General features: G+C 36.4%; 3 protein-coding genes across 4 annotated transcripts in view; all 3 read left to right on the top strand.

Annotated features, from left to right (window-relative positions):
• Nucleotides 1-671: 671 nt before the first annotated feature.
• LOC112905375 lies at nt 672-6523 on the top strand. Its single transcript, XM_025977630.1, has 3 exons — nt 672-2436; nt 2472-2819; nt 2891-6523. Exons 1-3 carry the CDS (start codon nt 672-674, stop codon nt 6079-6081), a joined length of 5304 nt encoding a protein of 1767 aa, XP_025833415.1. The 3' UTR covers nt 6082-6523.
• LOC108738488 (ras-related protein Rab-23) overlaps nt 6135-21665 on the top strand; it is a 52944-nt gene continuing 37413 nt past the window's right edge. Inside the window, exon 1 of one of the 2 annotated variants that reach the window (XM_025977605.1) lies at nt 6135-6220. The gene's annotated coding sequence lies outside the window, so the exon portion shown is untranslated. The remainder of the gene's footprint in view (nt 6221-21665) is intronic. The other variant, XM_018471930.2, reaches the window with a different exon arrangement.
• LOC108738217 lies at nt 10481-19726 on the top strand. The gene is made up of 2 exons (XM_025977607.1): nt 10481-10549; nt 18974-19726. The coding sequence occupies exon 2, from the start codon at nt 18978-18980 to the stop codon at nt 19560-19562; it is 585 nt and encodes a 194-aa protein (XP_025833392.1). The 5' UTR covers nt 10481-10549; nt 18974-18977; the 3' UTR covers nt 19563-19726.

The raw sequence follows: 21665 nt of genomic DNA, 5'->3' as shown, positions 1-21665 counted from the left end.
TTGCTGCAAGAAAAGGAACGAGTCGAGAAAATAACCGAGAAGACGTCGAAAGAAGAGTACGCCATCGATAAACGCAAGCGTGAAATAAAGCAGAAGGCCAAGGAGCTCGTCAACAAGTTCCCGCCGGTGAAATATCAGCCGCTGGAACCGGTCGAAAAAAGTGCCAAGCTGAAAGAGATAGAAAAGCAGATAAAGAAGGGTAAATTTTTTGATGTCGATTATAAAAAGTACTTGACGAAGAACAATCCTCCCGATCAAGAAAAGATAAATTGGTTGGAACCGTACAACTATCGATACACATTCGATTCGGTAGGGCTCGGTATTCGGCACCTCATTTGGAAATCGGTCCGTTAATCGGGCACCCATCCAACGCGCCAACAATTCAAAACGCGTCATTCGAACTTCACCCGCAAGTACGTATCATTGTTGTATCTGTGTGTCCGTTAGAGTCCGATCAAATTAAATTGTTACCGTTCCTTTAGCTTTAGATCGTTTATTATTTCGGTCCCCGTAGTGTAGAGTAGGCGTTCTACAATTGTTTCGATACCCCCCACGTTAGACAAACAAATAGTATCACTTTTTTAAATTTATAACAAGATAATAATTAGTCATCGACCGCGGGATTTTTCAACCTTAACATTGAGATCGATCATTATTAACAACAAGTCGACATGCCGGTCAACGTGAAGATTTCCCTCTGCAAAATCACCGCTTCGAGCAAACTGTTCCAGAGGAACTACTATCTTCCTCTGTTGAAACCCCTCTCGCCCAAGGATGCCCTCCGACGGAAAATTATTACCGGACAAAATGTGTTGGGAAATCGCATAGAACATTACATCCCCGTACTCGAGTCCCACGAAGAACGAATAAGGGACAGATCTCGGCGAATAAAAGGCCAGCCGGTGATAAAGAAGAGAGTACGAATGAGCGACAAATTCAAATACGTGACGCCCTTCCTGGACGACGACATGGAAAATCACTCCATGCTAAAGAACATGATGGCAAGAAAAGGCAAAGGGAAAGGCCAAATGTACGTTTACGAAGTACTGGACAAAGGGTGCGTGCTGGTAATCCCTTTTCAAATGGAGAGAGCTATCAGGGATAGAGACATAACGGATGTAATTATGGCCCTCAGGAGCGATAAGATTGTGTGCAAATTGAAAAATGGATACAGAGTGACCGTTCCAGTGGCAAGTTACGAAGGCAACGCCAAACTTTACAGAGGCTCGGGATGGACCAAGGAGACCGTCGAAGTCGATCACCATCACGGCCGAGACACGTTTCAGCTCGCTCAAATATTCGAAGCTAAAGAACAAGGAGTCGAAGAATGGGAACTCGAAATGATGCGATTGGCCAATAAACGCAAGAAGAAAACTAAAGGCGAAGATAAATCCGATTGGAAGAGCATGCTTCAGGGCTGCGTGGAAGACATGGACTGGGATAAATTCGAGGAAGAAACCAGACAGATTGTGGACGAAAAGGACGAAATCGTGGAAGAGGAGAACATTCCCATGGAGGTCGACGATATGGAAAAAACCAGACATGTCAACGAGAAACTCAAAGCCGCCGGCGAAGAAGTCATCCTGCAGTTGCCGCTGATGAAAGAAGTTCCCGAAGTGATCAAGAACCTCGAAAGTGGTGAAATGTGCGAAGTAGCGAACGTGTCGGGGGTTCGTTTACAGCTGGCCGATGGCAAGCAGTGTTTCGTGGCTGGACAGAACGTAACCCATGAAGAAGAAGAAGTATTCGTACCGGGTCAGACAATAACAAAAGAAGACGGCACATCCGAATACACGCCCGGCGTCACAGTTAATGTTGATAACGAACCCACCTTAATACCTGGTTTGGTAATGGGCGAAGAAACAACACCACCCATGTTCCTTCCGGGAGAATCCACGATAACAGAAGAAGGTCAGTTACAATTCGAAGCAACGGAAGAAGACAGAGGGATTGTCAGGAGACGTCTTCCATCTTCTTCCGATTCTTCATCCGAATCGTCTCCGGAAAGGGAGGTAAAGCCAAAACCGAAAAAGGCGGACGAACCGATTGTTATTAAACGAAGAAATTTCGAAGAAAATACTCAACCGCTCATTAAAGAACGCGTTAAGAAAAAAGCACCACCGCCCGTTGTCGCCCGACCACCATCCCCTGCGCGGATGGACCACCGCGTTCAAAGACAATCCCTGGGGGAGGTATTAAAGGTAGCCGAAGAACAGCGCATGAAGAAAGAGGAACTCGAAGCCAAAAGAAAAGAAGACGAACGAAAAAAACTGAAAGCGAAAGAAATGGAACGACAATTGCAAGAGGAGAAGAATATCGACAAACTGCGGCTTCAGATCAGACTGAAAATGAAGAACATGAAATTCGAAGCTCCACCGCCCTATAAACCGTTTGAGCCGGTCAAAAAGAGTCAAAAACTGGAAGAGTACGAGGAGAGTATCCACAAGGGAACGTTTCTCGAAGACGAGCAGACCAAGAAGATCCTGGAGGCGGCAAGGAACGCCACGAAAANCGCAACAGCGAAGAAATAGCCCTGTTAGTAAAAGAAACGGAAGGATTCGCCAGGATACTTAATCTTGACGAGATAGCTGACACACTTTCGAATACGTCAAATGGAACCGTTCCAATCAAGGAATCCGCCTACGTGAACGCATTTAAAAGACTTCTTATCATACGCAAACTCGCCGAAAACGATTACGGACTTCGGGCAGCCCTACGCGAGATACACAGGAACCCCTCGTTCGGAAAAAGTAACCCCCGAGTGATCCAACTCATAAAAGAAAGCGCAAGTCTGACGTACAACAGAATTCCATTGAGAAGTTCGAAAGAAATATCGTCCAGACTGCTTGAGGACTCTAATCGACTTGCCCTGGAGGATTTCTTGATTCAGAGGGGCGTCCTGTACAAACCTGTAGGATAACAGCCGCCAGTAAAATTTTCTCTCGGAATTTTTATTTGCCTTTACTGAAACCTGTCACCCCGAAAGACGCGCTGAGAACATTTAAGATCACCGGCAAATGGCTGCTAGGAGCAAAAAGGCAACACTATATTCCTGTTTTATTAAAAAGTGATAGAAAACGGTCAGAAACCGCTAAAGATTATGGCAAAAAGAAACACGTAAGAGTAAAAAATTACACTTACTTAGAGCCAGCCCTGGATCCTGAAAATAACGAAAATCACAAAGTTCTGTGTGCCGTATTGAACTCTGACGAAGGGCCAGAACAATATGTTTATACTGTAGAAGACAAAAAAGTAAACGTCATTTTATCCGCGCCCTTCGAAATGGCTCTTCGAAGGGGCGACATTGTCGACGTGCTGATATCTCAACGTGTCGACAGGGTTCTATTTAAACTCAAAGACGAAAAAGTTCCTATCGAAGTGAAGGCCTACGAAGGGAATGAAGGGACGCTATTGAAGGGTGAAGCTGCCACGACCGAGGAGGAGGAAAAAAATCACCATCACGGTAAATATACTATGAGTCTGGCCCAGTACTTTGAAGATAAAGAAAGACAGGAGGAAGAATGGGAAAAAGAACTGAAGAAACTAATGGAAAGAAGAAATAAGCAACGTGGAGAAGGTACCAAAGAATGGGATGACATGATTAAAGCTGGTAAAGCGAATTTGGATTGGAAACAGTTCGAAAAAGAAGCCAAGAAGGTAATAGAATTCATTAACGAACCAGTTGTCGAACAATACATTCCGATGGAAGTCGACGACATTGACAAAACGAAAGACGCAGAAACTTTAATCAGCAAGAACGAGGATATCATGAACAAACTTCCTACGATGTCCGAAATTCCAGATTTGGTGAATAACCTACATAACGCCTCCGTACAAGAATACGAAGTGGACGATCCACCTAATCCGGAAAAGCGCACCCTTACAGGTGTAAAAGTAACATTAACGTCCGGCAAGGAATGCTTCATCACCGGTCAAATGGTAAAAACAGACGACGGTGACGTTTTTGTGCCTGGACAAACGATACAAAATGAATTTGGCCTTGAATATGCCCCCGGTATTACCGTACTTATGGACAATAAACCAACGCTTATTAATGGTCTCATCGTCGGAGAGGAAGACACGAGGAACCCCATGTTTGTACCAACGGAAGCAACAATAACCGAAGAGGGAAATCTATCGTTTACTGTGACAAAAGAGGAACGGACAAAATACACACCAATTAAAGTACCTCAAGAGAAAAAAAAACGCAACAGGAAGAAGAAAATCGAAAAAGTGTGCCAGGAGGCTAAAGAAGAAGACAAGAAAATTGAAGTCGAAACTACGGAAGTTCCTCAGCAACCGCCAAAGAAACGCAAAAGAATTGTTAAGAAAAAGAAAACTGTTGCAGTTGCACCTAAAATTGAAATAGACCCTGGCGTCATTTACGAGGATAATTACTGTCCTGAATTATTTGATTACATTGAAATACCACCACCTGTAGAAGAAGAAGAAGAGACTGAACCGGAAGAAGACGGTCATTTGTCGCTTTTTAACGAATACGAAAAATATTCCGAACTCGAACGTCTTCTCATAAGGACCATGGACGATCAAATCGAGAAAATCATCTCCAGTCTAGAAATCAAAAAGTCTGAGTTACAAGCAAAACTACAAGAACTCCAAGAGCTCGCATCGATCAGGCAAAACAATCCCGTGTGTCTAGCCACGTCCGAAGATGCAGCTCAAATAGCAAGAATGATCACCGGCAATCCAGACAAGGTCGGCATCGTCCAGGACATTCTCCTCACAATGATGCACAAGCTTATCATATTTCCCGATAAAGCCAACATAAAGTTGAGTAACGTCGACAGTTCGAACATCGTGGACGGCTTTTTGGAAACGTTCGACGAACGGTATCGCCGGTGCAACGAGAAACTTAAAATAGCTCTGAAAACGGCAATGGTCGCGGCGAACAACGCTCTCAAATCGCGGCCGAAAGACGACGTGTCCGTGTTGAAAGCTATCGGCGCTGTACTAATAATATCACTCAAAGACAAAAATAACCTCGTCAGCGATCTGTGCGAATTTATGGGAACGGCCGTCGAACGGAACAAGGTGAACGATCTACTTCTAAAGGAACTGGCGCACAAAGTGCAGGAGAACAAGATCAAGATGTTGAAATCGGCAGTGAGCGAGTCAACGGAAAACGACGCTTACGTAATCGAAAAGATCGCCGAAGTCCTGCAGACCGAGGGCGATTCGTTATTAAAATCCGCTTTCAAGAAGATCGCCTTCAATAACAAACCGTTACTAAAGAAAATCGTAGAACTCATAAAACAAAAAATGAACCTGGTAAAAACGGAACAGTGGGCTTACGACGTGACCCGAGACGCTCTTCTAGTTGCGGTGCAAGAATTTTACGAAAAACAGCTACAACAAATCCTCACGAGCCGCAACAGCGAAGAAATAGCCCTGTTAGTAAAAGAAACGGAAGGATTCGCCAGGATACTTAATCTTGACGAGATAGCTGACACACTTTCGAATACGTCAAATGGAACCGTTCCAATCAAGGAATCCGCCTACGTGAACGCATTTAAAAGACTTCTTATCATACGCAAACTCGCCGAAAACGATTACGGACTTCGGGCAGCCCTACGCGAGATACACAGGAACCCCTCGTTCGGAAAAAGTAACCCCCGAGTGATCCAACTCATAAAAGAAAGCGCAAGTCTGACGTACAACAGAATTCCATTGAGAAGTTCGAAAGAAATATCGTCCAGACTGCTCGACGACTCTAATCGACTTGCCCTGGAGGATTTCTTGATTCAGAGGGGCGTCCTGTACAAACCTGTGCTCGTTTCTAAAAATGGGGCCCAGGTGGTTGTACCTAAACACGATACCAGAGAAGTGCAAGCTGGAAGGGTGCCCTACGTATTGGTCGATGAAGATGGCGTGGTAAATTTCAAACCAGCACACATGTTTTCGTCTTTTAAATTGGGCAAGAATGATGATATCAATGTCGACTTGATCCCCAGAAGAGGCTCGCTTTCGGAAAATCTGTTTCCGGAAAGACAGAAAGCTCGTCAGGATTTAAGGAAACAGATCCGCAGGATGTCGCAATTCAATCACCGGATGGTCGCTTGATTTGTGATAATTATTATTTTTAAAGACAATTATTTTTCGGACAGTTTTGTTATGAAAGTTTTACGCGAGAACTGTTTAATTTGTAGAGAATGTTATTCGTTATTTTTTAGCTTTCGTCGGTTGTTATTTGCGTCTATCGGTGAGTCACTTGAATGAATGTCTATTTTGAATGTTAAAATAGGTTTTGAAGTACGCTAATACCTAACGCGGTTAAAATAACAATCCAAATATAATACTTGCACGTGCTACCCTTAACTAATACTGTAATGTATCCATAACCTTATTAGTCTATAATGCATTTTGTTTGTCCACACAGTACTAAAATCTACATATTTTCTTCTAATGGGTTATTTTAAGGATGTTTGGGAGGTATGTCAAAATGCTACGAGACAAATAAATATTTGGAAGAACGTTCCTCGTTCAATTATAATACTCCTGTAAANTGTTATTTATTATTGTGCCGCGTTTTTTTCAAACTTTAGAAACGAATGTACTTTACAATAACTGTATTATCTAATGGGAAGTTAGTCGTATTAGCACCGACCAAAATGTGCTCAGACCAATTTTTATTTCTGTTGTTACTGGTTATCTTGTTTTTTTTTTAACAGTACCCGAATTTGTGTCTCTCGATAGAGATTTGTAAATATTCATTACAAAGGTATGAGGAACAGTTATTTTCTATGAGTAAATAATAGAAATGGCTCTGCTGCATTGAAACATACTTAGAACATGATTGTGAGTAAAATTATACGAATGCAAATTAAGACAAGCTAGTCAAATATGTGCGGCATTTGTACCAGATACTTATATACTGGTTATATTTTGTTAAAGAAAAATTCAACTTGAAAATTTTTGTCGATTGAAGAAACTTTGATAATTTAATCAGGCAATTAAAGTGAAGAAATTTAAGTTATGTTGAAATTTGGTTCAAACCGGTATGTAGTTTAATTGAAAGATTATTTCTCCTTTGTTAATAGCCACTAAAAAAACTGTTGTATGATTTGCCTTTGTTGTTTATAACAATGTCAATTGGAAGTATCATAGGATTTAATAGTCACAAGAAAATGAATGAAGAATGAAAACAGTGAAGGCTTTGCTAATTTCCAGAAGTAAAGGTGAAATGAAGAAGAAACATCTACTTATCGTTATAGCTTATTCGTTAAACGATGATGACTTAAATTCTTCCATTATACAATTCACACAATATTGATTGACAAGAGAATAAGTTACAATAAAAGAAGAAAATTAATTTTATATATCAAAATATCCACAAATGGAGTTATATAACTACGTGTGCGGCGCCGAGGAAAGGACTTGAATTTGCACCTTTTAAATTCTATTAAAAAGAACATTCTCTTAATATAATACAAATGAAATATTTAATTCTTTTACAGGTTCAAAAATACTAGTCGTAATGGTAAACAGTAAATTATTATAGGTCAATTAAGTAGCTATAACAATGTCGATGAAATTAAAGTTGGATCTTTTTAGGTTTCATTAATTTTTCCAGCCCTTAGTTGTGGTTTCATAAAAATACCTTTTTGTAAGCATTTAAAACTCTTAAAGGAAAAAAAAAGAAACGAATTATGACTAATTAACTTTTTGGGAAACAAAAATAAAAGATAGGATCCGTCCTACGTATTTAAACTGCTGAAACATTAAAGTTAAAATAGGAATTGACATGTTTATTGAAAAAATGAGTCACAAAAAGTTTTTTCTAACTATAATGTTCGACATTTTGCCAAACCGTTCAAGCAAGGAATGTTGTTTATACTTTTATTATTTAATGCCTAGTGGGCCCTGATTCAAAAGCTTCCTTTGATTTATTAATGAATTCCTGAATCGTTAGTCAGTTTCTACTTATGTGCTATCTATTGTCTCTGAAACGAAGTATCTCTCTGGTATTTTAATGGTACTCTTTTGTTTTAATGATAAGTAGTCGCAAAAGTCCAAATTTGGACGGTATATTAATCTATGGTGCATAACACTTGAAGCCATTCCAACCATAATTTTTCCCAACCTAAGCGCTTAGTGGGTAGCGCTTAACCCTTAACATTTTTACATAATAATACTAATAATGACTCACCCTTCTGTTGATCAAAAACTCTCTGTGATTCTACAGCGAATTATTAGCAGCTGATAGGTAATCATTCATCTGAAACAAAAAATAATTCGAATTGTAGTAATAATGGCATTAAAAAAATATATAAATGTTACTCGTTTCTGGCACACCCGTGACACATATAAAATTCGGATAAAAAATTAAAAATACAAAGATAATACCCCAAATAGTACTTAAACAAATTCCTCAGTAGAAACGTAACCAAATTAAATTTAGAGGTAATTATTTTTTAATTTCTAAAAAAGAAACAGAATATCTCTCTCTTCCAACAGTCTAAAACCGTTAAAACTACGCTTTGCTAGCAAAGCACTTAAAACAATTCAACCATCAGTTTTGAAAAACGTTCTTCCTTGATTCAAAGATAATTTTATTTAGGTTTAAGGACTGTGAAGGCTTTAAAAAACGTTTAGTTTTTGATTTAAGCACTTTTGATGAAAATATAGTTTTATTACGCGATTAAAATGTTATTGACTTGGTAACAATTCACAGAATTTCTGTAAATTATCTAAATTCTTGAGACACTCGTCGACCACTCCAAACTTCTCTGACTACACTGAACTTCCCCCTAACTAATTTAAGAAGAGAATTAAGAAATTAGAACAACATTATGTGTGGTTAAGTTGGATATAGATTATTTGAAGACGTTTTAAATTATTTTTTTATTTCAAACGAGAAAAACAATCTGTTCTAAAAGTCTAGAACCATTATACGAGGGCGGTTCAATAACTACCAGTGTTTGAAGACAGAGGACGTTCCTGAGGGAAATTGGTGTTGTCATCGTGTGCTGCCATCTATCAAACCACGTCAAAACGAATTTCAGACTGATTGATAGGTTAGTTTGGATTTGGCAGCCATTCGACTGAGACGTGTTTTGTTATTTTCGCTAAGATGGAAAAAGAGTAGTATCGTTCGGTAACTCGCTTTTTGTTTTTGGATGGGAAAAAATGCGAGGAGATGAAAACAAAGTTGGATATTGTTTATGGAGATATTTCGCCATCTACGACCACAGTTAGATATTACTTCAACGAATTCAAACGTGGGCAAAGATCCGTTTTTGATAGGAGCGACCAGGAAGAATGGCAAACGTTGTTACCGAGGAAATCATTTTACGGTTTTTTTAGGAAAAGGAAGAACGATCACTGGACAATACTACAGTGAGTTATTGGACCGCTTAGACAAAAAATTGAAGGAGACACGGACGCATTTGACGAAAAAGAAGGTGCGTTTTCAACACGATAACGCACCGGCACATTCAGCAGGAGTTGTTGCCGCCAAATGCATGAATTACGTTATGAATTTGCTGCCGCACACCCCGTACTCACTCGATTTGACTCCCTGCGACTTCATCTTGTTCCCTACCATGAAGAAATGACTAGCGAGAAAGAAATTTAGCTCAAACGAGGAAGCCATCTCCGAGACAGGGGGGGATTTTGGAGAGTTCGACAAATCTTATTTTTTTGGATGGGTAAAAAAAATGGCAGGGTCGTTGGGAGAAGTGTATCTTTCTAAAAGGGGACTATGTTGAAAAATAAAAAAACAAATTTTAAAAAAAAAGGTGTCTTCATGTCTAACACGGGTACTTATTGAACCGCCCTCGTAAGTGTGCTTTACCAGCAAAACACTTAAAATAATTCCAATCATCATCATTATTAAAAAACGTTCTTTCTTGATTCCAAAATAATTTTAACTAGGTTTAAGAACTGGAAAGACTTGTTTAGAAGGTATAATTAGTAAAATATAGTTTTATGACGGAATTAAAATATTATAGACTAGGTAACAGGTTACAGAATTTCTGTGAATTATCTAGACTAAATCTTGGAGACTTCCCTTGACCACTTCAAATTTTTCTGTCTAACCTGAACTTCCTGCTAAAAAATTTACGACGGGAATTAAGAAATTAAAAGAACATTTGGGTGTTGTCACAGTTTAAGTAAAATTATATCATAAGCTCTGGAAAGATGCCTAGTTCCAATGGTATATGGTAAACGGAAAGTTTTAACACAAAAGAACTTGTCATAAGGTTACGTGGTCGTACTGATTGCTAAGTTTGTCGTTTCGTTCTATAAAAAAATCGCTTACGATCACAATCTATTTCTGTAAATAGAATTGTGGTTCGGTTAGCGTGGTGGTATGCAAAAGACGACTGCATTAGACGGTGCATTTGGCCGCGGTGCATCTTCAGGAAGTATAAATAAACCGGGATTGGCATAGATAAAGGCAACTCAATATTCCGTTCGTATGAAACATATTATTGTATTATAAATCGTTCCGTTTTGTTGGTAAGTTGATTTTCTTTTTCGTCCAAGTTGATGATGACGATGACGGAAATACTGACTGCATTTTGAGGTTGTTTGCTAATTGTTCGTTCCAAATACCGATTTCGTTTCGAACGTGTGTAGTTTATACGTTTGTGTAATATCTGTCCCGCGTAGTGCATGCTGGTTGGTTATTTTTGTGTCCGCATGACATGACATGACATGAGCCACTGTCCGTCGTCCGTTTTACTGAAATGCACGGTCTAATTTTCCTAGATTATTTGGTGCAAAAGAAGTTTCCTTGCTACATTCTACTATTAATATCCAAATTCGTAATTAGGGTCATGAGTGACAAGCGACCAAAGCATAATCCGAATTCTGCGAGTACCTTGTGTGAAAGTGCTTCAGTGATTAAATTTCTAAAATTCGAAATTGGTAGATGGGAAGTGAATAAATTACGACAGAGGTTGTTGGCAATACCAAAATTACAACATTTCTTTGACTAACCTAAACTTAGGTTTATAATTTGGCCAAATAATAAATAACTAAGGGCTTCATAAAATTTTCAAAATGCGACGAAGTCGCCTTTAACATAAAGATGTTATTTCTATGTTCGCGAACGGTTAATTTAGAAATTTGAAAAAGGTTGTTAAAGGTGTATGTAGGCGGATGATGAGGATACCATGGATAGAGAGGGTTAGAGATGAAGAAGTATTAGAAAGAGTAAGACAACAGAGGACTCTATGGAAGTCAATAAGAAATAGGCGAGATAGGTTCTCGGGCATGAAGGTCTAGTCAGAGACATATTAGAGGCAGAAACAGGAGTTAGGAGGGGTAGAGGTAGACCTAGATTAGATTACTCTTCGCAAATAGTTAAGGATGTGGGCTGTTCTAGTTTTAGGGAAATGCGAAGTTTAGCTCAGGATAGGAAATAGTGGAGGTACGTGTCCAACCAGTCTTAGGACTGACGACCTTATGATGATGATGATGACGCGAACGGTTAATTTAGAAATTCAAAAACAATTGTTATAGGTGTATGCCTGCAGCGCGACGCTGTACGGGTGCGAAACATTGAAAGAAAATGCTAGAAATGTTCGAAATGTAGTGTTGCAAGCGGATAATGAAGAAAGAGAAGGTTAGAATTGAGTAGATATTAGAAAGAATAGGATGGCAAAAGTCACTATGGAAGTCAACAAGAAATAGACGAGATAGGTTGGTAGGATCTTTTCAGGTATGAAGGGTTGATGAGAGACATATTAGAAGCAGAGTTAAGAGGAGTAGAGGTAGACCTAGATTAGATTACTGTCCACAAATAGTTAAGGATACGTTTTAAGGAAATGCGAAGATTAGCTCAGGATAGAAAAAAGTGGAGGTACGTGTCTAACCAGTCTAAGGACTGACCTTATGATAATGATGATGATAGACTCAAATTTTGATTACTTTGCAATTCAGAGTAACTCATATAGATAAATATACTTCGGCAAATGAACATTTTTAAGGATAATGCATTTCGCCGTTGAGAATCCTCGAGTGAAATTACAAAAATGCAACTTATTAGAGAAAGCAATATTCATTTCTCAATTGCAATAAGAAGAACTATCATGACACTGTTACATTTGACAATGCTCAAAACACATTTGCACTTTTTATTTTGGCATTCTCTCTTACAATCACACCTTATAAACACTTACTTGGACCTTGTTCGCTTAGCAGAAAGCTGTCTCTCATTCAGCATGACCATGATAGAAAATTTTCCGTACTTATAAATTTGTTTGAGAGAATTGTAGAAACGATTTTTCCGTAAACATTAGACAAAAATGAAAATATTAGGTAGTATTCTGAAACGTATTTCTAGTTTACATTTTCTCCAAAATGCCATTGGCTATACCTAGTTTATAAAAATCATTTTCTTCAAGTATGATCATAGTCACAATATTTCTAGTACCGCGTGTCCTCTGTCTTCATTAGAAATTTTCATAACCTCATATACAAAAAACATTCTGTCGAATCATATTCATATATATGACAAATTTCGAAATAGAATATATTTTCGGCAATCGGTTTTGGCTTTGATTATATAGCGAATTGATTATTTTTTTGGTCAAAAGGAGAATTCGGCAAGTAGGTCTAACATATACCTACATAACAAGTTCAATAAATGCAATTTAAAAATTTTCAGGGATATTGCGCTTTGTTCAAAAGATTTTAAGAGTTCTATTAGTTTAAGATAGTTTTCAAACAAGTTAAGATTTTCATATAAATCTGGTTCCATACATTTAACAAAAAACATATGAAGAAACACGAAGTTTAACATTTAATTCTGGGAGCCAAGGGCTTCACAGATTTGGTTGCTAAATCAGAGAGAATGTCAGAATGTAAAGGGTGTTGTTCATAAAATACGTCACCCTTTTGGACCCGTCCATCCTCCTTCATAACACTTTCAGTGACCCATTTAAGAAATACAGTGTAAACTCTATATAACGACACTTAAGGGACTGAACATTTTTCGGCGTTATAAAGAGTGGTCGTTAAATGGCGAGAAATAAAAGATATTATTTTACTATTCTATAATAATATGCATTTACCAATATAGTACACATTTTGCACACGAACATTATTATTCATACATTGCGTATAGCCTGTTATCTTCGTCTGATGTTTTTGCTGCTCCAATATTTTAATTGTATTTTGTTACGTATCTTACTCATATCTTGAGATACTGCTGGATCAATTTGATTATATAAAAAGTATTTTTTTAATAGTTTCGCTGCATCAAGTGCTTGTTTGATGCTTGGTGGAGGGACAGGATCGTCTTCTTCAACAACGTACGCAGCTGCAGTTCTTATCTATTTCGGCAACTTAGAAAGTACTGCTCAATGATTTATAATGCCGCATTGTTGTCGTTAAATAGAATGAGCGTGACGCCATATAGAGTGTAATATTGTATAGAAAACAATGTAAACCAACCAAAGTCAAGCAATTTCGACGTTTTAAGAAGTTTGTCGTTAAATCGAGTGAAGTTATAAAGAGTTTACACTGTATTACGTTTAGTTAGGTAGTTCACCCACCTTAATAAAAGATTTCTTGTGATTAGGAATAAGAATGGGAATTAGTTTCTATTGTAATGAAAAGATTTAAGAACTGCAACGTTTCTACATTAAAATAAAATTGACCCCCCTCTCGCCTTGTTATATCTCGTCACTCCTAATAATAATACCCCTCTCTCCCCCTTATTTGCGAAAGCATTTTATGAACAACCCCCAAATAGGCTCGACTAACTAATAACTGAATTCTGTTGATATGGTAGATACGGATTTTTTTTAAACTTACGTTAAATACTTGCCTAATTCTAAATGTAAATTTAGAAAAAAACGACCTACAAAACTGACATCGTCTGTCAAGTAAAAACAAGACGTAAGGACCTGCACTGCGTACAAATCGTCCCAAGGCAAACCTTTAAGTGTCGCACTCATTAACGGTAATGCCATTACACGCGTCCTATATTTTGTCTGCCTTTTATTTTAGAACGATTCTTATTAAGAACTGTCACGAGTGGACAGGGCATCTTTTCTGCTGCTGTTCAACTATCGCAAACAAAATAAAAAACAAATTGTAAAGATACATTTCTCTGGCCGTAAATTTTGTTTCTTTTGACTTGTTTGTTTAAAAAAACAGAAGTTTTCGCGCGACATGCTACGTGCCAAAATCTGACAAGAAAAAATTATTGTAATTATTGTAATACTTTTTAAAATATTAGTTTCTATATCGTGTCGCTTTCATAAAAACAAGTCACTTCTATGCTCGCGAACGGTTAATTTAGAAATTCGAAAAAAGTTGTTGAAGGTGTGTTTGGAACACGGCGTTGTACGGGTGCGAAACATGGACAGTGGACGCGGCGGAAAAGAAAAGGTTAGAAGCCTTCGAAATGTGATGTTACAGGCGAATGATGAGGATAACGTGGGTAGAAAAGGTTAGAAATGAAGAGGTAATAGAAAGAATAGGAGAACAGAGGACTCTATGGAAGTCAATAAAAAATAGGCGAGTTAGGTTGGTAGGACACCTTCTCAGGCATGAAGGTCTAGTCAGCAACATATTAGAGGCAGAAACAGGAGTTAATAGGGGTAGATGTTGACCTAAATTAGATTACTGTTCGCAAATAGTTAAGGATGGGGGTTGTTCTAGTTTTAACGAAATGTGAAGATTAGTTGAGGATAGGAAAGAGTGGAGGTGCGTGTCCAACCAGTCTTAAGACTGACAACCTTTTGATGATGATGATGATAATATCATTTATCCAATAATTGACATTCAACAAATTTTAACTTCCAATTTTCTCAAAATATTTAAATAAAAATCTGTTTTCAAACACAAAACGTTTTGGTAGCAAAGATTACAAAAACTTCGATACCTTCTAATCGCCATCGTAGGGGTTGGTACATAATTTTTTTTTATCCAATATTGTTTGGACCGCGCTTATCCAGTTGGATAAAGTTCATATTTCCATGATAAGAAAAATGACATTTTCCAACTTTACATAAAACTGAAAGCATCGATTTTCAATATATCACCATGGGTCATCGATTGAACCCATTTCAAACCTTCCCCCAGACACAACTGCTCATGGCGTCTTACCCTTTCAACGCAATCGGAAGTTTACATACTAATCGATACTTTCACCCTCCATTTGTATACCGAAGCAAAAACAATAAAATATTATAAAAAAAGTACAACGTGTAATTATACAACACGCTACTGAAGTGAAACTTCTTCAAACACTTAAACATACCGGGATAGTGGTTAACGAATTGGTTTAATGGTATTATTTGTACACTATGCTTCGCACGGGTGCAATGCTCATAGTAAATATACTATAGAATGTCTTTATATACAACAATCACAGCTTTTTTGTCATTAGACAATACAAACCGGCCGGTATCGCCGCAACCGCTATGTCCCTGCATTTTAAGTCTGTAATACCTTCAAAAATATTCATTTAAATTACATGCTGTAAAGGGCCATATTGATCTATATTAAATGCACAATGTATTTAAAAGTACTTAATTGGATAAGGATTAATGCTGTATTGCTTAAAATCGCTACGTAAATAAGCCATTATTTCTCGTAAAAAGTAAAGGATAGAAAATGGTTATTGTGGGTTATCCCTAAGAGATAGACATATACCACCGCGGACTTTTTTGTAGACCTTTTTAATGTGTACAATATTGTAGTATATTATTTTGATCTATCTCGTACAGTTCAGCCAGCGTTTTCAATGTAAGCGCAAAAAAATGTGTTTATTTACGACAACACAATACAAACCTCTAAAATTATGAGTGTTTCTCTACTATATTATGCATGTATTACACATAAAAACCTTCCTCTTGAATTATTCTATCTATTAAAAAAAACCGCATTAAAATCCGTTGCGTAGTTTTAAAGATGTAAGCATACTTAGGGACAGACAGCGGGGGAAATGGGTTGCATGATTTCGTTACATAGCAACTCGCATGAAACGAACTTACCCTACCGTGCGTAAAGAAGTTTCACTTCAATATATTATATGTATATATTTTCTGATTTGCATTAGGTACTTATTACTCACATATCAGGGCTTGTAATATATGTTGGTATGTAGTATGTACTTATTAAAACAGGTCGTAAATGCGTTATTAACGGCTTGTGTCCGTTAGAGGTTTGTTTGTAAATATCACAGGCAGAAATCACCTGTCAGGTTGCATTCCTGCCAGTTCTCCGGAACAAAAACTGATTTTCAAGATCGATTCGAAATCCCGGTCAGTCATGATGAAATCGATGCGAACATGCACAACATAAATATTCAATTCAGGTACTCACATAAATTTAGAGGGTGGTCACAACAGTGAATTTAATTGAAGGGTAAGATATCAAAGAGTAAACGTTCAATATCAAAGAAAGAAGAATTAGTTGTATATAGTACCGGAAATGCATTAAATATAGAAATTTCCTAGGAAATGTATACAATTCCGAGGCTATTTAGGAAATGTATAAAATATTGTTTCCAAGGTCCAGGTCCTGATGGCGGAAGGTCAAAAACTGGACCGCTTAAAATTTTTTGAAAGCAAATAAATAAATTACTGAAAAAATATTTTTCTGTAGATAACAAATTATAATTGAACTTTGACTGCCACCCTTATCATTTTTTGGAGGAAGGAATATGTTTTTTCTGGACTATTTTTTTAAGACATTCTAATCCCATCTAAAATTACTTGCCGACCCCTAATTTTAGGTCAAACGGCATAAGCAGTCGTATCTTTTGATTGCGTTGACACAAAAGTTTGATTTTTTCAAAACTCGAAGGGGTTGCAGACCTGGAGTATTTCATATTAATTTAAACATGATACTTCCCCTCGTTTCTGAGAAAAGGGATCTTGACAGACAGACAGACAGGCGGACACATAGATCCACAACGAAGTGATTCTATAAGGATTCCTTTTTTTTTTTAAGGTACGGAACCCTAATGACTTGGTTTAACGTCGACCTCACAATTTCACTTATCACTTACTAGAATAATTTTGGTGGAGGTATTAAAAAATGATGTTATCAATTTGTATGTTTCAAATTTCCTTTTAATAATAGGCAATGAAAGCCCAGCTTGATGGAGGTTGGGCAAAAGCCATCGGCTTATCCAATTTTAATATAAAACAAATTTAAATAGTCCTTGATAATGCTTAGAATACCGCGTTGCAATTTGCAAGTAGAATTGCACACAGGATATTTATGTTCCTATTTTCCTTTCGAGGTACGAAACCCTAAAAAGACAGTTATTTCAATATGTCAAACAGACACTTCAACTTTATTTATATCTATAGATGTAGGTATTAGTTTCTTTCATTGAACATTCATGCAAAAATTCTTTTGACCAACTTTTACCAATATTTTAAACAGAAATGAGGGACCATTATAAAATTAAACTGCCCCGTTTAACTTTTATTACCTTAAGGTGTTTAAAATGGAATCGCTCTGTCTTTGTCGATAGTATTAATATTGCTGACATTGTTAAATGTGCCACCTGCTTACATAAAAGCTTCTAATAAATCAAAGAGATTTTTCTAGTACAAATCGTACATGTATGCATGTAGATAATTTCGTAACACTTTCGACAAAAAAGAAGCTGAATGAGAACGAATCGAAAATCGAATCAAGTCTGGTTTTGTTTTTTGCATGCGTATATCGCATCCATCAGTGACCTACATTTTGCATGTTGCTGAGGTTTACATTGCAGTGACAAGTTTGTTTGTACAATCCTTTAGATTTCTGTCGTTCTTTTGTAGTTTAAATGATAAATGTGACTGCGAATGAATTGTTTATCGGAAAATTAATAATCGAATAATTCAAAACGCAATTAGAATATGGAGCTTCTTGGACGTTAGATAATTCTGATTTTTTTGTCTAAAATTCTCTTTGTAATATTAAATTTGCAATGGAATATAAAAATAATTAAAAATTGTAGATATTACAAATAGAAATTCCTCATCAATAACAAATAATGAACACAACAATTCCAATCATGTCATTAATTATTATTTTAATATTTAACCATTAATAATTCTAACGTTGTCCTTAGTCAGAAGTTAGAATGTTCTTGAATGCCTAAGAATATTCTTAGGTAGAATGTTCAATAGTCTATAGTGAATCGGGAGAATCGAGAACGTTCTGGAATGTTCGATAACAGTTATGTATGAACGGTGAAGGCGGATTCCCTTACTCGATTAGATTTATATCTAATTTATATTCTATATATTTTTGGATCAAAATGTTTTAAATCTGAAAAGCCATTCACTTTAAAGTGAGAATGTACCTACTAGAATATTACTTAATGTTGGTTCTCGGCTAGAATGCTCTCGAATATTTAGGAATGTTCTGAAGTAGAATTTTCTAGAGTGAACTGAACCGGAAGTATCACAAACAATTCAAGAGTAGCAGTTTTATAACAGCACATTTACAAATTTTTGGAAAACCTGTCGTTTAAATGCTAGTAAAATATTAAAATAAAAGACGTCGCTTTTTATTAACTTCAAATCCAGATAAGTTAATAATTTTTTAAAAGGTATTAAAGATGTCAATAACTGAAGGGCGAGGGACAAAAACAGGTCAACTCCTCTACTTATCATTTCTGCACCAAAAGATCGGTCAGGAAGTTCCATAAGCTATACACATGTAACCTAGTAATAAAAATTTGGTAGCTGTTTGGGTCTCTAGAGTTAAATCCGTTAAAACAGTAGGACCTATTTTTGCACCGAGTCCTTCAACTTCTTCCGTTAGATATCTGAATATTGAGAGTGACTAAATATTTGTTTCTTTTATGGACAACCATCAGAATTATTTGCAAAAGTGTCGGAAATGTATGAAAATAATGCTATGCAAACCCCTGTGTCTTTGTAATAACATACTCTTAATGTCTTTAATGTAGTGACCCTTGTGGATGAAGTGATTTGTTAAAGTTACGTCAATACATATATAGAAACGATTCTACTTCCAGAAAAATGCTATTCAAGCCAGTTTATATGAGTGTTAGACCAAAATATCTACCTCCACAAATACAACCTCCAAAGGCACCTGCTCCTCTTCCAGTAGAAGAACAACCGTGCCAAAAGGAAGAAACCCCAAAACCGATCGAACATCTTAAATCTCCATCACCAGTGCGACCCCTTGTCAAATATGTCGACCTTGACCCGGAGCCTTTGGTTGAACCACCACCCTCACCCCCTGAAGAGCCCAAGGAACGTCTACCCATGTTAATTAGTGGATATAAATTTCAAACTGTGATCCCACCGGAAGCGAGCAGGGACGTTCTAACTGGAAAAGTTCCTTACATCTATTTTAATGAAGACGGCATGCAAATTTTCAAACCTAAACATGTTCTTAATGCTCTGAAGCTTCCGAAGAAGGCGAGAAGGAAGTATATGGATTATTCGTGTGTTGGTGGTCATGAAAGAAGTTCCGATTTTCCGATGCGCTACCCCGTAGAGGTGGAATATGATGATGAGGACGAGGATCTAGTACGATCGTGGATAGAACCTTTTCCAGTTACGGAATGTTTTTACAGACTATACCCATTCATTTATTAAATGTAGTTTTTGCTAACAACATTATGGTAACTACGAAAATTCGTCAAAATTTAAAATATCTGCAACTGCCTAAGTATTTAACGTATCTGTATCTTTTTAATTAATTTTATCTTCATTCTATACACTTTTACACCTTTAAGGAACGAAATATATAAAAATAATAGNTCCAGAAACAACAACAAGGAAATGCTGGAACGATATCGTTTTCCGTTAAAGGTATATGATACCAAAAATACCTACACCAGCTATAATTTGTATACTATATAATAAATAAGAAATATTTTAGTTAATTAATGGTGTATCGTAGAAGAGGAAGATATAAAATATTGTACAGTTTTTGATAATATACGATTATCTTCATTAAGTCATAAAAACGTTAATCGTAAACATAATACGTTATATTAATTTCGGGCGTCGAAACAACTCGACGAACTCTATTAATATTGCATTTTCCTCATGTAACTGTTTATTTTATGTCGGTAATTCACCTACTTTCGCTGGCACGAATTCGGTCCGTTCATACCACTCTTCCAGGCAAAATCGTAAAGTAAATGTCATGCACACTGCCGGCTAAAATTAATAATCAAATTCACTGAAGAGCAGTCAAATGGGTAATATTAAAAATGGCTTTATAAATTTTGTAGTTTCTCTGAAATTCGAAGTCAAATTTATTGTTAAATTTCCAGTAATTAATAATTATTATTAATGTATCAAGGAACTTAAACGTTGGTTACAGTAATACAAATAATAAGTAGGCGATGGCTTCTAACAAGTGAAACAATTGAAAATACATATTACAACAAGATTTACGTTATTCTTAAAATATTAAAACCAGTTGGTTATTGTAAAGTTTAATTCCTTGATGTAAACATAATTAGGTGATAATGGTTAACAATTGAAATAAGTGAAAATTCAGTTACGACAATAACACTGCACTCTCATTGGTTGGTTGTTATAAAGTATAATTTTTTGGTACAAAAGTAAATTGGCGTTAGATGCTAACAATTGGAACAATTGAAATGAGCTCTGTTTGCAACAATAACAGTGTAGCCAAATTGGTTGGTTGTTATACAGTTTAATTGTTTAGTGAAATATAGTTTGGTGATGGCTGCCAACAATTGAAACAACTGAAAATTTAGTTGCAACTGAAAAGCAGAAAATAATAAACCTTTCTTTTTTTAACCTTAATAACTAATTTCTTCAACTAATGTAAGTATAACAGAAGTAATTTTAAGTCGGTGCTAAGCATTCAATAAACAAAGATCACTAAATTAATAAAATTAACAACGCAATGGTTATTTGTTTAAATTTAAGGTGATTTAGTGATCTTTGTTTAGCGTTGACTCAAAATAACTTAGGTATACTAACATTAGTTGACGAACTAAATTAATAAAATTAAGGTTTATTGTTTTTTGCTTTTCAGTTTTTTCGGCGGTTTAATTTTTTTGTTAAAAAGTTTTTATTGATCTTCAATATAATTTATGCGTTGTTTTAAACTCGATTTTTATATATGAAAAACATTAAAAAACATTTCATGCATTATCGTTTGGGGAAATTTTTTATTTTTTCTTATAAAGAGATTCCCCTTTATACGAAAAAACCAGAACAGGTACCCTTAGTTAAGAGCTTGATGATCAGTCAGTTAGTCCAGAAACAACAACAAGGAAATGCTGGAACGATATCGTTTTCCGTTAAAGGTATATGATACCAAAAATACCTACACCAGCTATAATTTGTATACTATATAATAAATAAGAAATATTTTAGTTAATTAATGGTGTATCGTAGAAGAGGAAGATATAAAATGTTGTACAGTTTTTGATAATATACGATTATCTTCATTAAGTCATAAAAACGTTAATCGTAAACATAATACGTTATATTAATTTCGGGCGTCGAAACAACTCGACGAACTCTATTAATATTGCATTTTCCTCATGTAACTGTTTATTTTATGTCGGTAATTCACCTACTTTCGCTGGCACGAATTCGGTCCGTTCATACCACTCTTCCAGGCAAAATCGTAAAGTAAATGTCATGCACACTGCCGGCTAAAATTAATAATCAAATTCACTGAAGAGCAGTCAAATGGGTAATATTAAA

The sequence above is a fragment of the Agrilus planipennis genome, unplaced genomic scaffold (genome assembly GCF_000699045.2).
Source record: "Agrilus planipennis isolate EAB-ADULT unplaced genomic scaffold, Apla_2.0 scaffold25, whole genome shotgun sequence".
Classification (NCBI taxonomy): Eukaryota; Metazoa; Arthropoda; class Insecta; order Coleoptera; family Buprestidae; genus Agrilus; species Agrilus planipennis.
This window is presented reverse-complemented; position numbering and strand designations above follow the sequence as displayed.